The sequence below is a fragment of the Carcharhinus amblyrhynchos genome, chromosome 1 (assembly GCF_965287045.1).
Source record: "Carcharhinus amblyrhynchos chromosome 1, sCarAmb.v2.hapA, whole genome shotgun sequence".
In the NCBI taxonomy this organism is placed as follows: Eukaryota; Metazoa; Chordata; class Chondrichthyes; order Carcharhiniformes; family Carcharhinidae; genus Carcharhinus; species Carcharhinus amblyrhynchos.
The window spans coordinates 127,832,043-127,851,640 of record NC_137324.1 but is presented as its reverse complement, the minus strand read 5'-3'; the positions used below and the strand labels follow the sequence as shown (position 1 = coordinate 127,851,640).

Here is a 19,598-nt window from a genome sequence, read left to right as displayed (position 1 = left end):
TGAATGGCATTTTTCTGTGTTGTAGCATTGTATAATACTGTTTGACCTGAGTATTGTGGTCAAAAGGCATAACTGCTTAACAGTGTCATAATGATACCATGTACTTGAAACATGCTGAGAAAATTATAGGATAGATACTCTTACCACTTATTTACTGTGTGCATTTTTTCACTATTTACAGAGCAGAATTTCACCACCTTCACATCAAAATAAAACACAGCACTGGCATTCTATTATATTTAAGGATAATTTTTGAGATCTGGCAAAAAAACTAAATATACAAAAATAAAAATGGTCATGTTCTATTTTTCCATGATAGGATTTTAGTTGTTCTTCATATTTTAAAAAAAACCATTAATTTCAGTGCATAAAAAATTGCGCCTTTTACATACGGCTTGTAGACGCTGTAATGATACTTGCTACATTACCACACCCTGAGATTATAAAAGCTCAGGTTGACTTGTGAGTATTATTTTATGATGATCTTTTAATTTGAGTACAGCATAGCTTAGTTGCAGAGAACCCTCAGCTACAAGGGTGGTAGTCTTTCTAATTTTGTTTATTCATGACATGCAGGCCACTCTGGCAACTTTAATAGCTTCCTTGTTGCCGTGAAATGGTGGTGGGCATTCTTTTGATTTAGAAAGTCCTTACGATGGCTGTGTATCCACGTGGAATTACATAGGATGTTCACCAAGCAATAACAAAATATTCAAAAGTAAGGGTGGTATGTTACCTGGAAAGGATTTTGAAGGTTAAGGTGTTCATAGAATCATAGAATCTCTACAGTGCAGAAGGAGGCCATTTGGTGCATCAAATCTGCACCGACCACAATCCCACCGAGGCCCTATCCCTGTAACCCTACTTAGCTACCTTGCTAATTCCCCAGACTCTAAGGGGCAATTTAGCATGGCCAATCCACCTGACCTGTACATCTTTGGAATGTGAGAGGAAACCAGAGCACCTATGGGAACCCACGTAGACACAGGAAGAATGTGCAAACTCCACACAGACGGTGACCCGAGGCCAGAATTGAGCCTGGGTCCCTGGTGCTCTGAGGTAGCAGTGCTAATCACTATGCCACCATGCCGCCCAATGTGTTTTTGCACATGGATGCTGCGGTCCTTCTCAGTGGTAAAGGTCAGGGGAGAGGTAAGCATTTTGATTTGCTATCTTGCAAAGGTTGCCATGGAATTGAGTTCAGTTAATGTAAGATTGAGTTTAAATATTATTTTGCAGATGACATGCCTTTGCCACCTGGCTAATAATCTGGCAGTGAAGATTGCACCCTAGTTGTAGAATTTGCTTAATTTTCATTCCTTTGAAAACAGTTTACTGACAGGTAGTAAAGACAAAAATTATCCGATTTGTGCATTTATTATTTGTCTTATAAATCAGTCTGTTGATTTGTATTTCACTTTGTTTCTTCAAAGTGTCAGTTAGGTTTTAAACACCATACCGCCCCACTAAAGAGTCATTGTTATAGCCTCTTAGTCATAGTATATAACTAAATATTGAGAAGTGAAGTGGACCAGCTGTACAGTGGTTAGCACTGCTGCCTCACAGTGCTAGGGACCCGGGTTCAATTCCCAACCTTGGGTCACTGTCTGTGCGGAGTTTGCGCGTTCTCTCTGTGTCTGTGTGAGTTTCCTCTGGGTGTTCTGGTTTCCTCCCACAGTCCAAAGATGTGTGGGTTAGGTTGATTAGCCATGCTAAATTACCCCCTAGTGTCAGGGGAATTAACGGGGGTAAATGCACGGGAATAGGACCTGGATAGTGGTTGGTGCAGACTCGATGAGCCAAATGGCCACCTTCTGCACTGTAGTGGTTTTGGTTTTAGCCTAGTAAATGCCTGGCCATAAATGATGCAGGAGCAACCACCACCGGTGAAATTGCATCGATGGGAATGGCCTGGCCAAGAAATGGTAAGAAATTTTGCAACAGGCCCGGCGTGGGTGGCTGGTAGAATTGTGGAGAGAACAGGACCTGTTTCCTACATCATGGAGATGCAAAGCTGTTGGCTCAGGAAACATGTGGGCCACTTAAGGAAAGGAGCAGTAACAGATACAGAGGATCCATTGGCAACACCTACAGATAGTTTGAAGATACCAGGACTGGTTAGTGGGATTTCAGTTGAGAATGTGGAAAAGGAGCAACTAGTGGATATGGAGACTGAGAAGCCAGAAGCTGCTAAAGAGCCACTCGATCCTGGTTTCATGAGTCTGCCTCTCTCATCTGTCCAGTCTGGCCCTTTAAATTTAGAAGGTCCAACCGCAAGTGATAGTAACGTATTTCCCACTCCCCAAAACCTGAGTTTTACAGAGCCTGGAAGTTCCCGGACTGATTAAATCTTTGAGTTTTCCAGTGGTTCTTTCTGTTGCCCTTTTTATTTAAAGCCTATACTATATGTGTACCTTACTAATCTTGTTCTTCGATCCACCATTGGTATATTTTAGATTTTAGGGTAAAGATAATTTGGTACTGTGGTCCTTTAAGGGGGATGGGGGAGATTCTGTTTCCTAAGGGCCACATGATCAGTCTAGACCCTATGGATCGTCATGGTGGGAAGTTGAGCCAATTGGCAGGAGAGTCTGTACTACGGCAAGGAGGGACTTGCAGTTGGCACCAGGGAGTCGAGAGAGAAGTTGCATTGTAATTTTGTCTGACCTCATATTGTTTGGCGCTAAAACCTTTGTTGATTCAAGCCACATCGAATCACCCTTGATCTTTTATGCCCTCCATACACTTCTCTGCCTTGATAGCTAACTTCTCTCCTTTAAGACACTTCTTAAAACCTGCCTCCTTGTCTAACTTTTTAGTTATCTGAATTAATACCTCCTCATATACATCATATTTTGCTTTGTAATGCTGTTGTGAAGTGCCTTGAGATGTTCTAGTACGTTAAAGGTGCTTTGTAAATATAATTTTCGTTATCAATGAAACACAAGCATTCTAACTCCTCTATCCTGCCGATTTGTTTCAGAATTTGAGACCAAAGCAGTTGAAGTCTTTGTCATGTGAACATACATGGCACTTTTTGAAAAAGAAGAAATAACTATGTTGACACCTTTGAGACAAGGTTTTGCAGATGTAACACATCAATTTATTATATGATGCTTCACCATTTTCACAGTGCAATCCTTTTCTTCCCAGTTGTTTTTTTTTAATTTCTTTCAGACATCATATGATGTTGTTTCTCTTCAACACCTTTACAATTTTTATAAGAATTGTAAAAGCAATCTTGCCATTTCCTTAATCATTCATAACTCAAAAGTAAAACATATTTTTGTCTGTTTCAGTTATAAAGAAGATGTTTATAGCAGTACATTCTAATATATCAGAGCTTGTGATTTGATGAATTTTATTTTGTTTACCTTTATTAGTTATGAAAACAAGGAACAATGATGATATATTATGTGTTGTAATCCAAATTTATGTGGAATATTATTTTCAGGTTTTGGGGAGTGGGAAATATGTTACTATCACCAGTTAACTAATATATCCTACTCAATTTTACTTCTAGGAGATGTACTTATAGGTATAATTCCTTGGAGACTTGCATTTTAGGCTCAGGTGCAAAATTATTGATCATGTCTCGCCACTATTGACGTCTGTAGGGACCTATTAGGTTAGAAATAATTAATTTTCTGTTGATATGGAATTAAAGAATAAATTACATCAAAAACAGATTCAACTAATTTCCTCATCCCAAGAGCAGAAAATAATAATTTCTGGGACATTATTTATTAACATTGGAAGTTGAAGGTACGAAAGGGCAGCCATTCCTAAGACAGCCATTCATGTTTTCAGTTACCTCACTTCTTCTGACTGTTATGAGAATATGATGAGAATATGCCATTAGGCCAAATGTGTGCCCTATTTTCTGGGGGAATTTAATTCCTTTGTACCAGCCGCTTCCTACACCACAGAATGGTTCTGCTCTTCTGTGACATTTTACAACTGGAGTAAATAAGAGCTCAGGATAGTGTTAAATACAGCTCAAACCTGGATTCAAGCTCATCTCTATGTATGTTTTTGTTTCAGTATGTGGATGTGACTTGGCCGAGGGTGGATTTTTTGTGAAGCAAGGGGAATATATCTGCACTTCTGACTATCAGAGACTGTATGGAACCCGCTGCTTCAGCTGTAATGAATTTATAGAGGGTGAAGTGGTTTCAGCTCTGGGAAAAACCTACCATCCAAAGTGCTTTGTCTGTGCTGTTTGCAGGTAAGAAAATCATTTCTAACAGAATTATGGTAATATGAAGGCCTACAAGAGAAAGGTTCAGTTTAGAATTATTAAGACCACATAGAGGTATTGGTTGTACAACCTGGCATAGGTCCCAATCTTTCTTCTATTGGCTCCAACAGACTCACCTGAAGAAGGGGTTGAAGGCTCTCGGAACTACTCAACTATAATCCTTTATGATCACGTATGGTATTGAAATGTTAGATTTGTAAACATTCTTTACAATATTTTGTGTATGTGTATATATAATTGGAGTTTTAATTCAAGAAATGCAGAAGTTCATCATGACTTACTCAGAAGTTCCACAAACCTTTATAGATATCTATGCTACATGTTTGTGACATACATAAATAAATATCACAAATTAACCAATAGGATATTGTTCGGTTTGATTTGGAGTGTAATTCCAGGTCATACATTCCATTTCATGGATTTTAATGTTGGGCTATTCCTGTATGTTCTGTAATAAGATGCAATATATATAACAATGATACCAGATTTTATATATAGAGGCATGGGAACATAATTGCTGTAGTAAATATAGGTCATAAGTTTCAACATCATCAGGCAACAATAGCCAATCTTTTGCTAGTTGTCTGATTTATTTGATTCATTAATTAGAATTTATCTTGCTGTTTTGTGGTTGCTAAGCAACAAATTAGCATCTGTAATGTAAGAATGTACACAAGGCTGTGAGCTCCATTGTCTGCATTAGAACTGGCTAAGCTGTAATAACACTTATAAACAAGTTTGTAATTGTTAGTCATTTTTGTTTTTGCTTTCTTAGTTTTTATTTGAATTTTCTGTTCAGTGGAAGTGAGGCCCATTCATATTAAGGCACAGATCAATTTCCTCTTTCGGCTCCCAGTGGTTGAATAAGTAAATGGAAGAGATTAGTTTTTCATGGTGATTAGCAAGAGAGAAATCATCAAAAGGAAGACAGAGGTGCTTTGAAGGTGAATTTTTGCAACTGGCTCTGGGTTGAGGGCAGACCTCCATTATTGCAGTAGGAACATAAGAGCCACTGTGACGACATCCCACATTCTATATCGATCCAAAATGTCCACACACAATATAGCTGTCATTATGTGGAACATTGTACCAGGTATTGTTCTCGTTCAGGATTCTTGAAAATGTATTAAATTATGGGAACTATGTGGCTTGCCTCTTGGTATGCCAGTTATGTTAGACCAGGTTTTTCTATGTCCCAAATAACCACAAACATCAATGTCATATGTTTTCTGTCATGTTTTCAATTACCTCTAATCGACTGGATGGAAAATCAGTTTTGCACTCAAAATTTCTCACCATGTATACTACTCCCTGTGAGCACCACTTGCCATTGGGAGCATGAAATTGGCCCTTATGTTAACTCAGATGAGACCCTATCGATGACAAAGGAGCTTAATGCTTTGACTAACTTAGCTTTGACTAATTTTCACAAGCAACAGAAATATCACCTAGTCATTTTGCTTTTGAAAACTTTGTTACTTCAAAATTGGAACGTGTTTTGGGGCAGTTACGTGATAGCGTAACTTGTTCGCTGAAGTTGATTGAAACCTACTGCTGATTTTGTTACTGTGGATTCCTTGTTCAGCCTCACTTCCTACCTCGTGGTCTAGTAATTTAGTCTTGTGATTTCATGACTGTGGATATAATATTTCTCCATAATCTATCCTAGAAAAGATGAATCTGCTGAGCTTAAGTTCCATAAATTTACAAACAATATATTTACCATGTTTGTTCAAAAGCAAAATACTATAATACAAATAAAAAATAAAAAGAGGAAATTCTGGAAATACTCGGCTGTTCAGTTAGCTTCCAATGAAAAGTTATTGACTTGAAACGTTAACTCTGTATCGCCAAAGATGTTGCTTCAACTGCTGAGTCTTTCCAGCATTTTCTTTTTATTATCACATTTGCCCTCTGCTCCAGACTCTGACCTCCTTTCCTGCTGCATATAAAATCTGTCCAGTAAACAAACTAGTCAACACTTTGCGCTTAATTTTTGAGCCCTTCCACCGGAGGGTGCAAGCCATACAAAACGCCATAGACTGGAATATCCCACCAGCAGACAATGGTGAGCTGCCTCTGCCACTGGAAAAATGTTGAGAGGGGCTGGAAAATTCCCTCCCCATTTTCTTTTTATATCTCAGCTCCATGCCTTGCGTATGCTGTGAGATGTGTTGACATGTACCACGTGATGTGGATGTGCCGGCGTTGGACTGGGGTAAACACAGTAAAAAGTCTGACAACACCAGGTTTTAGTCCAACTGATTTATTTGATAGTAACCTCACAAGCTTTCCCTCTCGAGTCCCCTCGAAAGCTTGTGAGTTTACTATCAAATAAATCGGTTGGACTAAAACCTGGTGTTGACATGTACCACTTCAGACATGAGAGTCATATTATTTTGGCTTGCTTCATTGCAATTTTTTAACATTTAAGGAACCAAGGTGAAGGACCAAGGCTCTTAGACCAATGGGTTGAAAACAATAGAGATGATATTAGTCAGAAGCGCACTGAAATTGGATCTTTTTAAATATGTTGACTTGTAGATAGAGTACAACGGTGAAGTGAAAAAGTTCCACGAATTTGAGGTCCTGAGAATGCATGAATTCAATGCATGGAAATATAATCAAAAGTTACCCAATTCTACACTGGCTGTTTTGCTGGCAAAAGAGTGTTAGCATGAATCCTATGTTGGTGAGAGGTAGACCTGGACCACATCTTAAATTACAGGTCTGGATTATCTAAATACTCAGGACATGAGATTTTTTTTCCATCCTTAAATGGCAGCTAGAGTGGCAGTGTTTCAGAGGAAGCCAGGAGAAGATTCACTGCAAAGTAGTTTAGGTCCAATTTCATCAAAAAGCTACAGTGGTCTTAAAGTAAATCCTGAACCTTATTAAAATTCTTAGCAGTTTTCAACTGTAGGCATTCGGGCAGAAATAATGACGTAGCCCTGAGGGAGCAAGCAGAAGACCTGCACACATTCCCAAATAGAACCTCTGATAAAGGCACAAATGGGTAAAATCCTAACAGGATTGTGTTTAATTCCAATTAAAGTTATCTGATTGGAGACTAAGTTTACTACTACTGTAACCTGATCAGAATTCCAGGTTTGTAGAATTTTACAGTGCAGAAAAAAATGTGCGTCACCATTTTCTTATGAGTTGTCTGCTTAGTTCCGTTATCCTGTTCTTGCCCCGTGCCCATTTAATTGTCTATTAATACAGGATCTTGGAGCAAGGCTATTTGAAAACAAGGCTGAGAATTTTAAAATTTGAAGATGTTTAATTGTATTAATAGACTAATTGAATACAAATGCGAAGACGACTTCTGTAACTCTACAGATCATCTGTGGGTCACATGGAATCACAGGAGGAGGCAGTTCACCTCTGCGCCAGTTCTTTCCAAGATCTATTCAATTTAAGCCTGCTTCATGCTCTTCCCCCACAGCCTTGCAAATATTTCCTTTCCAAGTATTTACCTAATTCCTGTTTGAAAGTGACCATTAAATCTGCTTTCACCGCATTTCAATTAGTCCATTCTAAACCACTAATTGCTGCAAAAAAGAACATTTGATGAATAAATTTAGAAAGTAAATGCCAGATTCCACATGCACACTGATAATATCTAGTTCCACCTCACTTTTTTGTTCACCAAGGAGTAGCATTTAAATATAAAACAGGAATGGACCAAGGATAGATCTTTGCAGAATTTCAGAATTAACAATGTGGCAATGGGAAGAGGGACTTGCTTTCTAAATGCAAGTTATTGTTGAAATATTTAACCATCACAAGAAGGACTCCAAACAAGCATTTCTTTGCATTGCAAAGCTGCTGAAGGGTTTTTGAGAGATTGTGGAGAGAAAGAGATGCATGTTCACAGCATATATTTTGAACCTGATATCAGGTCTTCAAATAATGTCACTCACAGGAGTAAATGTAGGTGACTCTGAATTCTTGACGATCTTCAGAGTTAACAAAGGGTGGGCAGGATGAGAAACAATTAATGAAGATGCTCTGACTATGACTGGATAGGTAAGAGTGGAACCAAGTTGGGCCGATCCATTGAACTGGAAAATGGAGAGAGAGGTATTGTATGACAAATATCATGTGATCAAACTACATCCAAAACTGAGTGAGGTTAAGGTGAGAAAGGATAGATGAAAAACATGCACTATTACAAAGAATATAATTTACAACTTCAGTTATGGATATTTCAAAACAATGGAAGGGACGCTTCACTGTGGGAGAGATGAAACCAGTGATAGAGCAACAGAGGAGAAAGGCATCGATTTTGGCAATGACAACACATTCAGGAATGTTGCAGAGAGTAGGGAGATTAAAGATGGCCTTGCAAGTACTCCAGGGTCAACAGAGGTTCCTTGAGGCAAAATGATAAGGAGGGGGACAGTACTTGAGGAATGTTGATTGTTTATAAGAAACAGAATTTGGGTGGTCACATTTTAATGGGAAAGGGGCCAAGGGAGCACGGTGCTTGATTTCATGTCAAGATGTGTTCAATAAGGGCATGGAGGAAAATGGAGTAACTATAGAGAGATAGAGGTGCAAGATCAAGACAATAGCATGCAAGAAAGTTTAGCTTAATGGATATGGGTCAGAGGGGAAGCAGCAAAGGAAGCTAATGTCACTTCTGGTGATAAAGAAGTACATGAGCTTCTCACACATGGAATAGCCATTGAGAAGTGTTTTGGAATCAGCAAGGATCACATGAGAACAACAATTGCTTTAATTATGGTTAATATCTTCTCATACTATAAGCAATAGAAAGTATTGGTTAATAACCTTTCATACTATAAGCAATAGAAAATACTGTAGGTGCCAACGTGTATGAAGGAAAACTATTGTTTGTACGTACAACTTTTGCTGGAAGTATTGGAATTACAGTTGCTATAACTGATCTAGTTTTGTCATTTCTCTTGCAGAAAGTAGACATATACTGAAACTGCATGGGCAATGATTCTGACACCCTTGCCCTAAAATTACACAGAGCATCTCCTGATTCCTTACAATAATTTTGGTAGAATATTCAGAGAATATAGTAACAAGAACATGCAGCCCCTTGAGTTTGTTACACCATACATTTAGAAAACTGCAATTTCATTGAAACATACAATTCTGGTGAATTTGCACCATGCTAGTTTCAGGAATATTCATAAATGTCTGAAAATTGTTGTTTATATGATTTTCTTAATAGTGCCTGCCAAGCTCCCGCCATCTTTGGGAGATCAGGAAAACCTTCACAGAACTTCCAGGCCTTGTTTGTAAGATGGACAATCCACAAAAGAAAAATAAATTGGCGATTTTGAAGGAGTAAGAACATAGAACACTACAGCACAAACAGGCCCTTCGGCCCACTAATTGCGCCGATCATTTCTATACCTACTAAGCCATAGACCTATCTATAACCCCCAATCCCATTAGATCCCATATACTCATCCAGAGGTCTTTTAAAAGACCCCAGCGAGTTCGCCTCCACCACCACTGACGGCAGCCGATTCCACTCACTCACCACCCTCTGAGTGAAAAACTTACCCCTAACATCTCCTCTGCACTTGCTTCCCTGCACCTTAAATCTGTGTCCTCTCGTAGCGACCATTTCAGCCCTGGGAAATAGCCTCTGAGAATCCACCCTATCTATTCCTCTCAACATCTTATAAACCTCTATAACGTCGCCTCTCAACCTTCGTCTCTCCAGGGAGAAGAGTCCCAGCTCCCTCAACCTATCTTCATAAGGCATGCCTCCCAATCCAGGCAACATCTTTGTAAATCTCCTCTGCACCCTTTCAATAGCTTCCACATCCTTCCTATAGTGAGGCGACCAGAACTGCGCACAGTACTCCAAGTGGGGTCTGACAAGAGTCTTATAAAGTTGCAGCATTACCTCCCGACTCCTAAACTCAATCCCTCGATTAATGAAGGCCAGTACACCATACGCCTTCTTGACCACATCCTCCACCTGCGAGGCCGATTTAAGAGTCCTATGGACCCGGACCCCAAGATCCCTCTGCTCTTCAACACAGCTAAGACTCCTACCCTTGATATTGTGTTCCTTCATCCCATTGGTCCTGCCAAAATGGACCACTGCACATTTATCCGCGTTGAAGTCCATCTGCCACTTCTCCGCCCAGTCTTGCATCCTATCTATGTCCCGCTGCAACTTCTGACATCCCTCCAGACCATCCACAACACCACCAACCTTCGTATCGTCTGCGAACTTACTAACCCATCCCTCCACTTCCGCATCCAGGTCATTTATGAAAATGACAAACAGCAAGGGTCCTAGAACAGATCCCTGGGGCACTCCACTGGTGACCGACCTCCATGCAGAAAAAGACCCATCCACAACCACTCCCTGCCTTCTGCAGGCAAGCCAGTTCTGGATCCACAAGGCCAAAGCCCCCTGGATCCCAAGCCCTCTCACCTTCTCAAGAAGTCTTGCATGGGGGACCTTATCAAACGCCTTGCTGAAGTCCATGTAAACCACGTCTACCGCTCTTCTTTCGTCAATGTGCTCAGTCACATTCTCAAAGAACTCAACTAGGCTCGTAAGGCACGATCTGCCCTTGACAAAACCATGTTGACTAATTCTGATCATTATAAACTTCTCCAAATGCTCATAAATCTTGTCCCTCAGAAGCCTCTCCATCAACTTACCAACCACTGAGTTCAGACTCACCGGTCGGTAATTTCCCAAGCTATCCCTGTTCCCTTTCTTGGAAATAGGAACCACATCCGCAATCCTCTAATCCTCCGGAACCTCTCCTGTCTCCATCAATGACCCAAAGATCATCGACAGGGGCTCTGCAATCACTTCCCTCACCTCCCACAGTAACCTGGGGTACATCCCATCCAGTCCCGGCGACTTGTCTATCTTGATAGAGTTTAAAAGTTCTAACACATCCTCTTCCTTAACATCCACATACTCAATTTTTTCAGACTGCCGCAAACCTGTAGTACAACCTCCCAGATCACTTTCCACCGTGAATACTGAGGCAAAGTACTCATCAAGCACCTCTGCCATTTCTTCTGGTTCCACACAGACTTTTCCCCCTTCACCTTTTATAGGTCCTATCCCTTCTCTTCTCATCCTTTTACTTTTCACATATTTGTAGAAGGCCTTGGGATTCTCCTTAATCTTACCTGCCAAGGCCTTCTCATGACCCCTTCTGGCTCTCCTAATTTCCTTTTTAAGCTCCTTTCTACAAGCCTTAGACTCCTCTAGATCCTTAACATCTCCTAGCTCACTGAACCTTTTATACACCTTTCATACAGGCAAAAGAAATATCATACAGGCAAAAGTAGAAATTCAGTGATCATTGCCAAGTTAGCCATTGAGTACAGCATCATCATAAGAACATGGAGCAGGAATAAACCATCTGGCCTCTCGAGCCTACTCTGCCATTCAATAAGATCATGGCTGATCTTTTCATGGACTCAATTCCACTTATCCGCTCACTCACCATAACCTTTAATTCCTTTACATTTAAAAATTTATTTACCCTTGCCTTAAAAACATTCAATGGGATAGCCTCAACTGCTTCACAGATTCACAACCCTTTACGAGAAGAAGATCCTTCTCAACTCAGTCCTAAATCTGCTTCTCCTTACTTTGAGGCTATGTCCCTTAGTTCTAGATTCACCTGCCAGTGGAAACAACTTCTCTGCTTCTATCTTATCTATTCCCTTCATAATCTTATATGTTTCTATAAGATCTCCCCTCATCTGAATTCCAATGAATATAGCCGCAGTCTACTCAGTCTCTCTCATAAGCCAACCCCCTCAACTCCGGAACCAACCTAGTGAATCTTCTCTGCACCCCCTCCAGTGCCAGTATATCCTTTCTCAAGTAAGGAGACCAAAACTGTACACAGTATTCCAGGTGTGGCCTCACCAGCACCTTATATAGCTGCAACATAACCTCACTGTTTTCAAACTCTATCATTCTAGCAATGAAGGATATTTGCCTTCTTAATTACCTGTTGCACCTGCAAACCACTAACTTATGATTTTGCGCAAAGAACCCAGGTCCCTTTGCACAGCAGCATGCGGCAATTTTTTACCGTTGAAATAATAGTCCATTTTGCTGTTATTCCTACCAAAATGGATGACCCCATATTTATCAACATTGTACTCCATCTGCCAGACCCTCGCCCACTCACTTAGACTATCTATATCCCTTTGCAAACTTTCAGCATCCTATGCACACTTTGCTCTACCACTGTGTCATCTGCAAATTTTGACATATTACACATGGTTCCCAACTCCAAAACATCTATGCAAATCGTAAACAATTGTGGCCCCAACACTGATCCCTGAGGCACACCATTAGTCACTAATCACCAACCAGAAAAACACCCTTTTACCTCCACTCTTTGCTTTCTGTTAGTTAACCAATCCTCTAATCATGCTAATACATTATCCGTAACACCATGCACCTTTATCTTATGTAGCAGTCTTTGGTGCAACATCTTGTCAGATGCCTTCTGGAAATCCAGATACACCACATCCACCGCTTCCCCATTGTCCACTGCACATGAAATGTTCTCAAAGAATTCCACCAAATTAGTCAAACATGACCTTCCCTTCATGAACCATGGGAATCATGGGACATTATCTCTGAGTTATCACTGGACAAAAAGTAGGGGAAGGGATAGAATAATTGTTTCATACTTAAGTTAGGGATTCTTCACTGGTATTTCCATCCATTTTTCTCTGAAATTACCTTACACAATAAAATATGAATAGTACAACTAAATTGCCTAAACTCATCAATATCTGTTTAGTATAAATAGAGACAAACTTTTGTTGCTGGTTCCTGGACTTTATTCGTTGACTTGTGGTTGGTAACTAGGCCTGTCTACATTTACATTCATCTGTATGTAGAGGGACAACTCCGTAGTCAGAGGTTTTTCGTTCTTAATAAGTAACCATGACATGAAGTGAGGAGTCTAGTTAAGTTTAAGATTTTCAAGTATGTCAAACTCAATCTATAGAACAGCTCTTCAATTTGATGCAACAATGGAAGTAAGCAAGATTGATCATGTGTTCCATCTCATTAACTCCAGAACGTACACCCCTCTAGATGTGGAGCTCTTTTTCTGGATTGCTTGTGGGAGAAGTGATACCAAGTTTTGTATCTTCCATTTTTTCTGGCACTAGAATAGCATCTTCACCTTCTTCTGATGTCAGCTGATCAAGGATATCATATGCCAGTTTATATATCTCCTCGTTTTCATGCAGTTGTAATTGTTCAATCATTTGCAGACCTCCACACTCTTCAATTGAGTTTGCTACCAATTCTGTTTTATCACTTGCTGTATTTAGGATATTACTTAACCCATCCAGCACCACAATAATTATCTGAGGGTCCAGGAGTGTCAGCAGTTTGCAAAAAGGAACTACTACATTCTGTTCGATCAAGTAGTCAATCTGTTCTTTCCTGCCACAATTAGCTAGATTGGCTATAACCCAAGCAGTTTCTTTCTGAGTAGCATAATCTCCATTTTCCATGAGGTTTACAATCAAAGGAACAAGGTTAGCATTAATCACTGCCTGTTCCTGCTGCTGGTTTCCAGCAGTGACATTGGAAAGAAACCAGACAGCATCCTTGTTGATTTTCATACTAGGATGAGTTAGCAATGCTGGGAAATGAGAAAGAGCTCCACAGTTCAGCACCACTTGTGCTTGTTCATCAGTGCCAGTTACAATATTTCCTACAGCTCGCAAAGATGCAGTTTGAATATTGACCTCTTGATGGCTGAAAAGAGGCACCAAATGAGGAACTATTCCTGAATCTATAACAGTCTGGATTTGCTCATCTTCAGCATCTGTTATGTAGGACAAGGCCAAAACAGCATCTATTAAGATATGAATATCTTTGTGGTGAACAAGAACGCACAGAGCTGGAAGAATCTCTTGAACAGTCTCCTTTGGCAAAGGGGGGTCTTTCTGACGGCAGAGATTAACAATGACCCAGGTTACCGTGCGGAGGAAAGGAATGGGGACTGAAACGTTGACAAAAGAAAGCACGGGCTTTATTATTCCTAAACTAATGACGTAATCTCTGCATTTAGGCCCGTCGGCTATGATGTTGCCCAAAGCCAGAAGTGCTTGCTCACATACATCCTGATGAGGACAGCTTAGCAGCCTTATTAAGAGTGGAACAGCATTTGATTTAATCACAGCCTCTGTGTGCTCTGAAGGACCATAAGCAATGTTTGCTAAAGCCCACACTGCTTCCAACTGCAATTGATGATTGTGGTCCTGTTCTAGACAATGTATAAGAATTGGAAAAATGCCAGAATTGATTAAATCACCTATTTGAGGAGCATAATCACTGGATACCAGCTCTCTTGCAGCTTGCACTCCTCCCAGCTGGATTTCTTGATTTTCACTGGCTGCATTTTTTACTATTTCAACTAATGATACATTTTGCACTCTAATATCACCATCAGGATCAATTTCTTCATTTCCTACTAATACATTCCTTCGCTTTAAGTAGTGTTCATCCCTTTTGATTTTTCTTAGTTCAACAACGATCTCATTTTGTTGTCGTCTCACAGTCTCCAGATCCCGCCCTTTTTTCTTGAAACTCTTTATCCTTTGATTATCCGCTCTATTGGTATCAGCTATATCCATTTGCTTCTGCGGAAGAAGGACTCGTGTTTAAAGGCAAAGTTGGCGATTCAGTGATTTCAGTTCTCTTATCCAATGTTTCCTCACCTTTATACTCAGAAGTGGACCACTCATTATAACTTTTAAATGGAGTAGTTCTGAATTACAAATTTTCTTAGACCATGTTACTAAGAGGATTGTAAAAGCACAGTGCCTGTTTACGCACCGGGCTCCCCTTTACCTACTATCCGTGACTGAGTGCAGTGTGTCATCATACTAGTATTATGACAGGGTCCAAATCAAATCGCCCAGCCAATCAAATTTCAATATTCAAATGAGACTTTAGTAAATAATTTTAGGTAATACACTAAGACTAATATTCCTTTTAGCATAAGTGCAAAAGGCAACCAACTAGCGTATCTTACAAATTTATATCAACATCTTATTTACATTACAAACCCAGATTGGCCATTGACTCAGAGCAGTAGTTTTTCCTCTGTTAACCTGTCTGAAATCCACTCCCATGTCACATCAAATGCTGTTGAAGGGAGAACAGGGCTGGATTTTCTGCCTATTTCGCTCCTGTCCAATTCAGTTCCATTCTCATCTCCCTGGAATGTTAGGTGAAGCTGGATCAATCCGTGGTAGTGGTAGGAATGGCTTTTATTTGGTAAATGGAGGGAAAGGGCTGAGTAAAAGCTTTGCCTCCTATTGGACACTAGTACTTAGCTGCTGAAGTCTTCAGTGCGAGTTACGTTGAAGTCTTAGGTGCTCTTTTGCATTTTTAGTTGTCTTCTACCTCTTATACAAAAACAATCAAATACTGTAGGATTGATATGATGGTGCAGTGTAATCAGTAATCCAGGGAACCAGGCCAGTATTCTGGGTCACAGGTTCAAATTTCATCATGGTAACAGGTGGAATTTGATTAAGTAATAAATGTGGAGCTGAAATCTAGGCCTAATATTGATGACCATGAAACTAATAATTGTGGTAAAACTTCATCTGATTCAATAATGCCCTTAGGGGATGGAAATCTGTTGTCCTTACCAGGTTTGGCCTGTATATGACTCCAGGCCCACAGCCATGTGATTGTTTCTTAACTGCCTTTTAAATGCCAGCAAGCCACTTGGTTGTACCAAATCACTATAGAAAAATAAAAAGAAATGGACAGCGTCATCCAGCATCAACATAGGCATCAAAAATTATAATGGAACATTGTGCCCACTAGACCGTGTGATGTCACCCTTCCTAACATCTGAAGTCTTGTGTCAAAATTGGGAGAGCTATCCTACAGACTAGTCAAGCAACAGCCTAATATAGTCATATTCACTGAATCATGATATACCCCAGTGTCTCAGACACCTCCATCACCATCCCTGGTTATATTCTGCCCCATTAGCAGGTCAAGCCCTGTAGAGCTGGTAATGGCGCTCCATGGTATACAATTGTGTGGGAATTAGCCTGGGCATCCTCAACGTTGACCCTGGACCCCATGCAGTCTCAAGGCATCAGATTGTACATGGACAGGGAAATCTCCTTCTGATTACCACCATCATCATCCATCAGCTGGTGAATCAGTACTCCTCATGTTGAACACCACTTGGAAGAAACACTGAGTGAGGTTAGGGTGCAAAATATATTCTGGGTGGGGGATTTCAATGCCCATTTGGAGAAGTGGTTCTGTAGCACCACTACTGACTGAGTTGGCTGAGTTTTGAAGGATGTGGCGTCTAGGTGGGTCTGCAGCAGGTGCTGAGGAAACCAACAAGAAGAAAAGCCTACTTGACCTTGCTCTCATCCAAGGCATTGGTCCATGATAAAATTAGTCAGGGAAGACAGGAAGAGAAATAATAGGCCCCACTTTTTCTCCTGTCTGCATGCCCCTTATTCCTTCCCCCTCCTCACTTTAACTCTCCCCCTTCATCATGAATGACATTTCTTCACCTTTCAAGATTCACCAATCAATTCACTAAACAACTGTAGAAAGGTTTCAGTAAAATGATGATGTCCATTGTTGGCATCTGTTTACAAATATCATCCAATATATATGCAGCCATTAATATTAAGAACAGCAACGATATAATGCAGTGTTAGTTTGTGTGCGCCCTATTGGCGATCCCACTGTGACAATTAAACAAACCAGAAAATGTAAATTTTATTTTAATAGCATTGTGCAGTATTGTTGGTTGACAGGAAAATATCCCATTAGTTATTTCTAACACCAAGCAGATGACAACACTGATTTTAGTGACTGTCTTAACCCCCATTAACATGTTCTGTACATTGCACCATGTGGACACAATGATAGTGAATTCATATTTGGGGGGAAGATTCAATACTTGCAACCCAGATAAACTGCACATGACTTTTTTCTACATCGGTGCATGATATTATTCAATATAATTATCTAATGCAAGTTGTGCAATTGGATTTTATTGTATCAATAATCTCACAGAGTAAAAAGATTAAATGACTCCTGAGCAATAACGTGGAATGATTGAACAACATAGGTCTTCACGGTCAGTGAGAAGTGTTGGAGCCCTTGGATGTCTCTGTGCAACGCAACTTCTAAGAGGCCAGAGGACAAAGACTGAAAGATTCACAATTATTTCTGTGTTTTCATGATCGGCAAGTCTGAAGTCTTTGCTGGAATGCTGTTTCACACGACAATATATCTTCAATGTCAATGATCCAACATAACTTTATCGCAAAATTTAAATACCTCAGTAACTCTTAAAAAATACCAAGATAGAATGGGCTGGTAGTAAGTAGATAAATTAACCAGATTGTAGTCCATATAAAAGACTATAGAATCATATACAATGTAAAATAGGTCAACAGATTCATTATGAGCCCATTATACACTTCTATCCTTGCAATCTCACCCCACAAAGCCTGCTCACAGTAAACTTTCATTAACAATAAAATGAACAGCAATGATTCCACCCTCTTTGCAAGATAATTATGAATGATAACAACCACCTAACCCAGTTCATCTTGTGCATTGCAGCATGACATATGAACATACGTATGATGACCATTTGGCTCCTTGAGCCTGCTCTGTCATTTGATAACATTGTTTATGTTATACCGATGACAGTTATGTTAACATTACTTAATTGGCTATAAAACAATTTGAGACATGGTGAAAGGTGATGTGTAAATGTAGGCTTTGTCTTCATTCCATTACAACTGCGTGCAATAGACAGTGACTATAGCAACTATGAAATTGGAGGCCCAATGCTGATTCTCTAAGGATAATTAATCATAGAGTGATGAATTGACGTTAGGAAAGTGGCTATAAAAAAAAAATTACATTTGCAAAATAGTTCAACTCTATAGCTAACCAAGCCCCCAAAACACCCACCAAACGTCCCCCTTCCCACACACACCATTCAAACCCCCTCAAACCATCCCCAGCACCTACTTTAAACTCCTCCCAAATAAGCACTTCAGTCTATCCCCAAATTTCCTCATCTCTTTACATAATCCCCAACTTCCCCCTGCAATCTATCCCCAGCCACCCACCAAACCAGCACTCCCCCCACCCTACACACACATGCACACGCGCAACATTCAATATTGATGGTAAAATTGCAGGCATTTCACATACAATTTTTCAAGTTAGAGCATTCTTTTGATTGTTGCTGCACTACTTCAGGCAGCTCTAAATTAGTTTTTTTTTCAAGTAAATGCCACACATGTGCACGCACACTATGCACATCTGTCCTGCATAATCGTGCACCCATATCTTATGTTCATATGTCCTGCATACATACATTAATCGGTTCATCTACATTTTAGGTATCCAGCATGATAAATTCAAATAGACAACATGAGATGTCCAGGAACATCACACATGTTTCTACATAAATCCTCTTTTCACCCACCCTACTACAACCAAGTGGACACTCAACTGTTGGCCTCCTTATACTCTTTATACTTTATAAAAGGTGCCCACGAAGGGATATTGAACCTACCAGAACAATTTGAGGACTCTCCACCTCTTCATTGAAGAGGCCTGAACAATCTCAATCCCCATCCACCACCAGCTGCCTGTACCTGACTAAACTTGTGTTTTTAAAAAACCTTTCTGCTTTAACTTGTCTCAAATCCTCCAAATCAATGGTATGACCATGGGCACACAGATGGGCCTGTCCCTTTGTGGAACATTCTTTGTTTCAGCCCTACTCTGGACCCGTCCCAGAACTCTCTTTTTGGTACGTTGGTGATTGTATTGGAGTTGCTTCATGCTCTCGTGTGGACCTAAATAAAAAGTCAATTTTGTTTCCAATTTCTGCCCCTCCCTCACCATTACGTTGGGTATCTCTAACATTTCCTTTCCCTTCCTTGAATTTTCTGTCTCCAATTCTGGCAATAACAAGCCCACTGACTCCTGTAGCTACTTGACTACACCTCCTAACACTCTGTTCCAGCATGGATTCCATTCCATTCTCCCAGTTTCTTCAACTTCATTGCATCTGTCCTAATGATGCCAACTTCTGCAAATGCTTCTGACATCTCTTCCTTTTCCTTTCCCCAGCCCCTGGTTGAAGGGACAAGAAAACACATTCCCTTCACCTCATCTGTCAGCATTCTGGAGGAACTATTCCATCCGTAACACCCTGGTCCACTACTCTATCACCCACAAAACTTCATCCCCTTCCCACGGCAGCTTCCCATGCAATAACAGGACGTGTAA

General features: G+C 40.2%; 1 protein-coding gene and 1 pseudogene across 1 annotated transcript in view; one reads left to right on the top strand and one right to left on the bottom strand.

The window, feature by feature from the left end:
• ablim2 (actin binding LIM protein family, member 2) overlaps positions 1–19,598 on the top strand; it is a 270,666-nt gene that overhangs the window by 60,742 nt on the left and 190,326 nt on the right. Inside the window, exon 3 of the mRNA XM_080192307.1 lies at positions 4,045–4,228. Coding sequence (XP_080048433.1) covers positions 4,045–4,228 — 184 coding nt within the window. The remainder of the gene's footprint in view (positions 1–4,044; positions 4,229–19,598) is intronic.
• On the bottom strand, positions 13,358–14,917 carry LOC145348374 (importin subunit alpha-3 pseudogene; annotated as a pseudogene).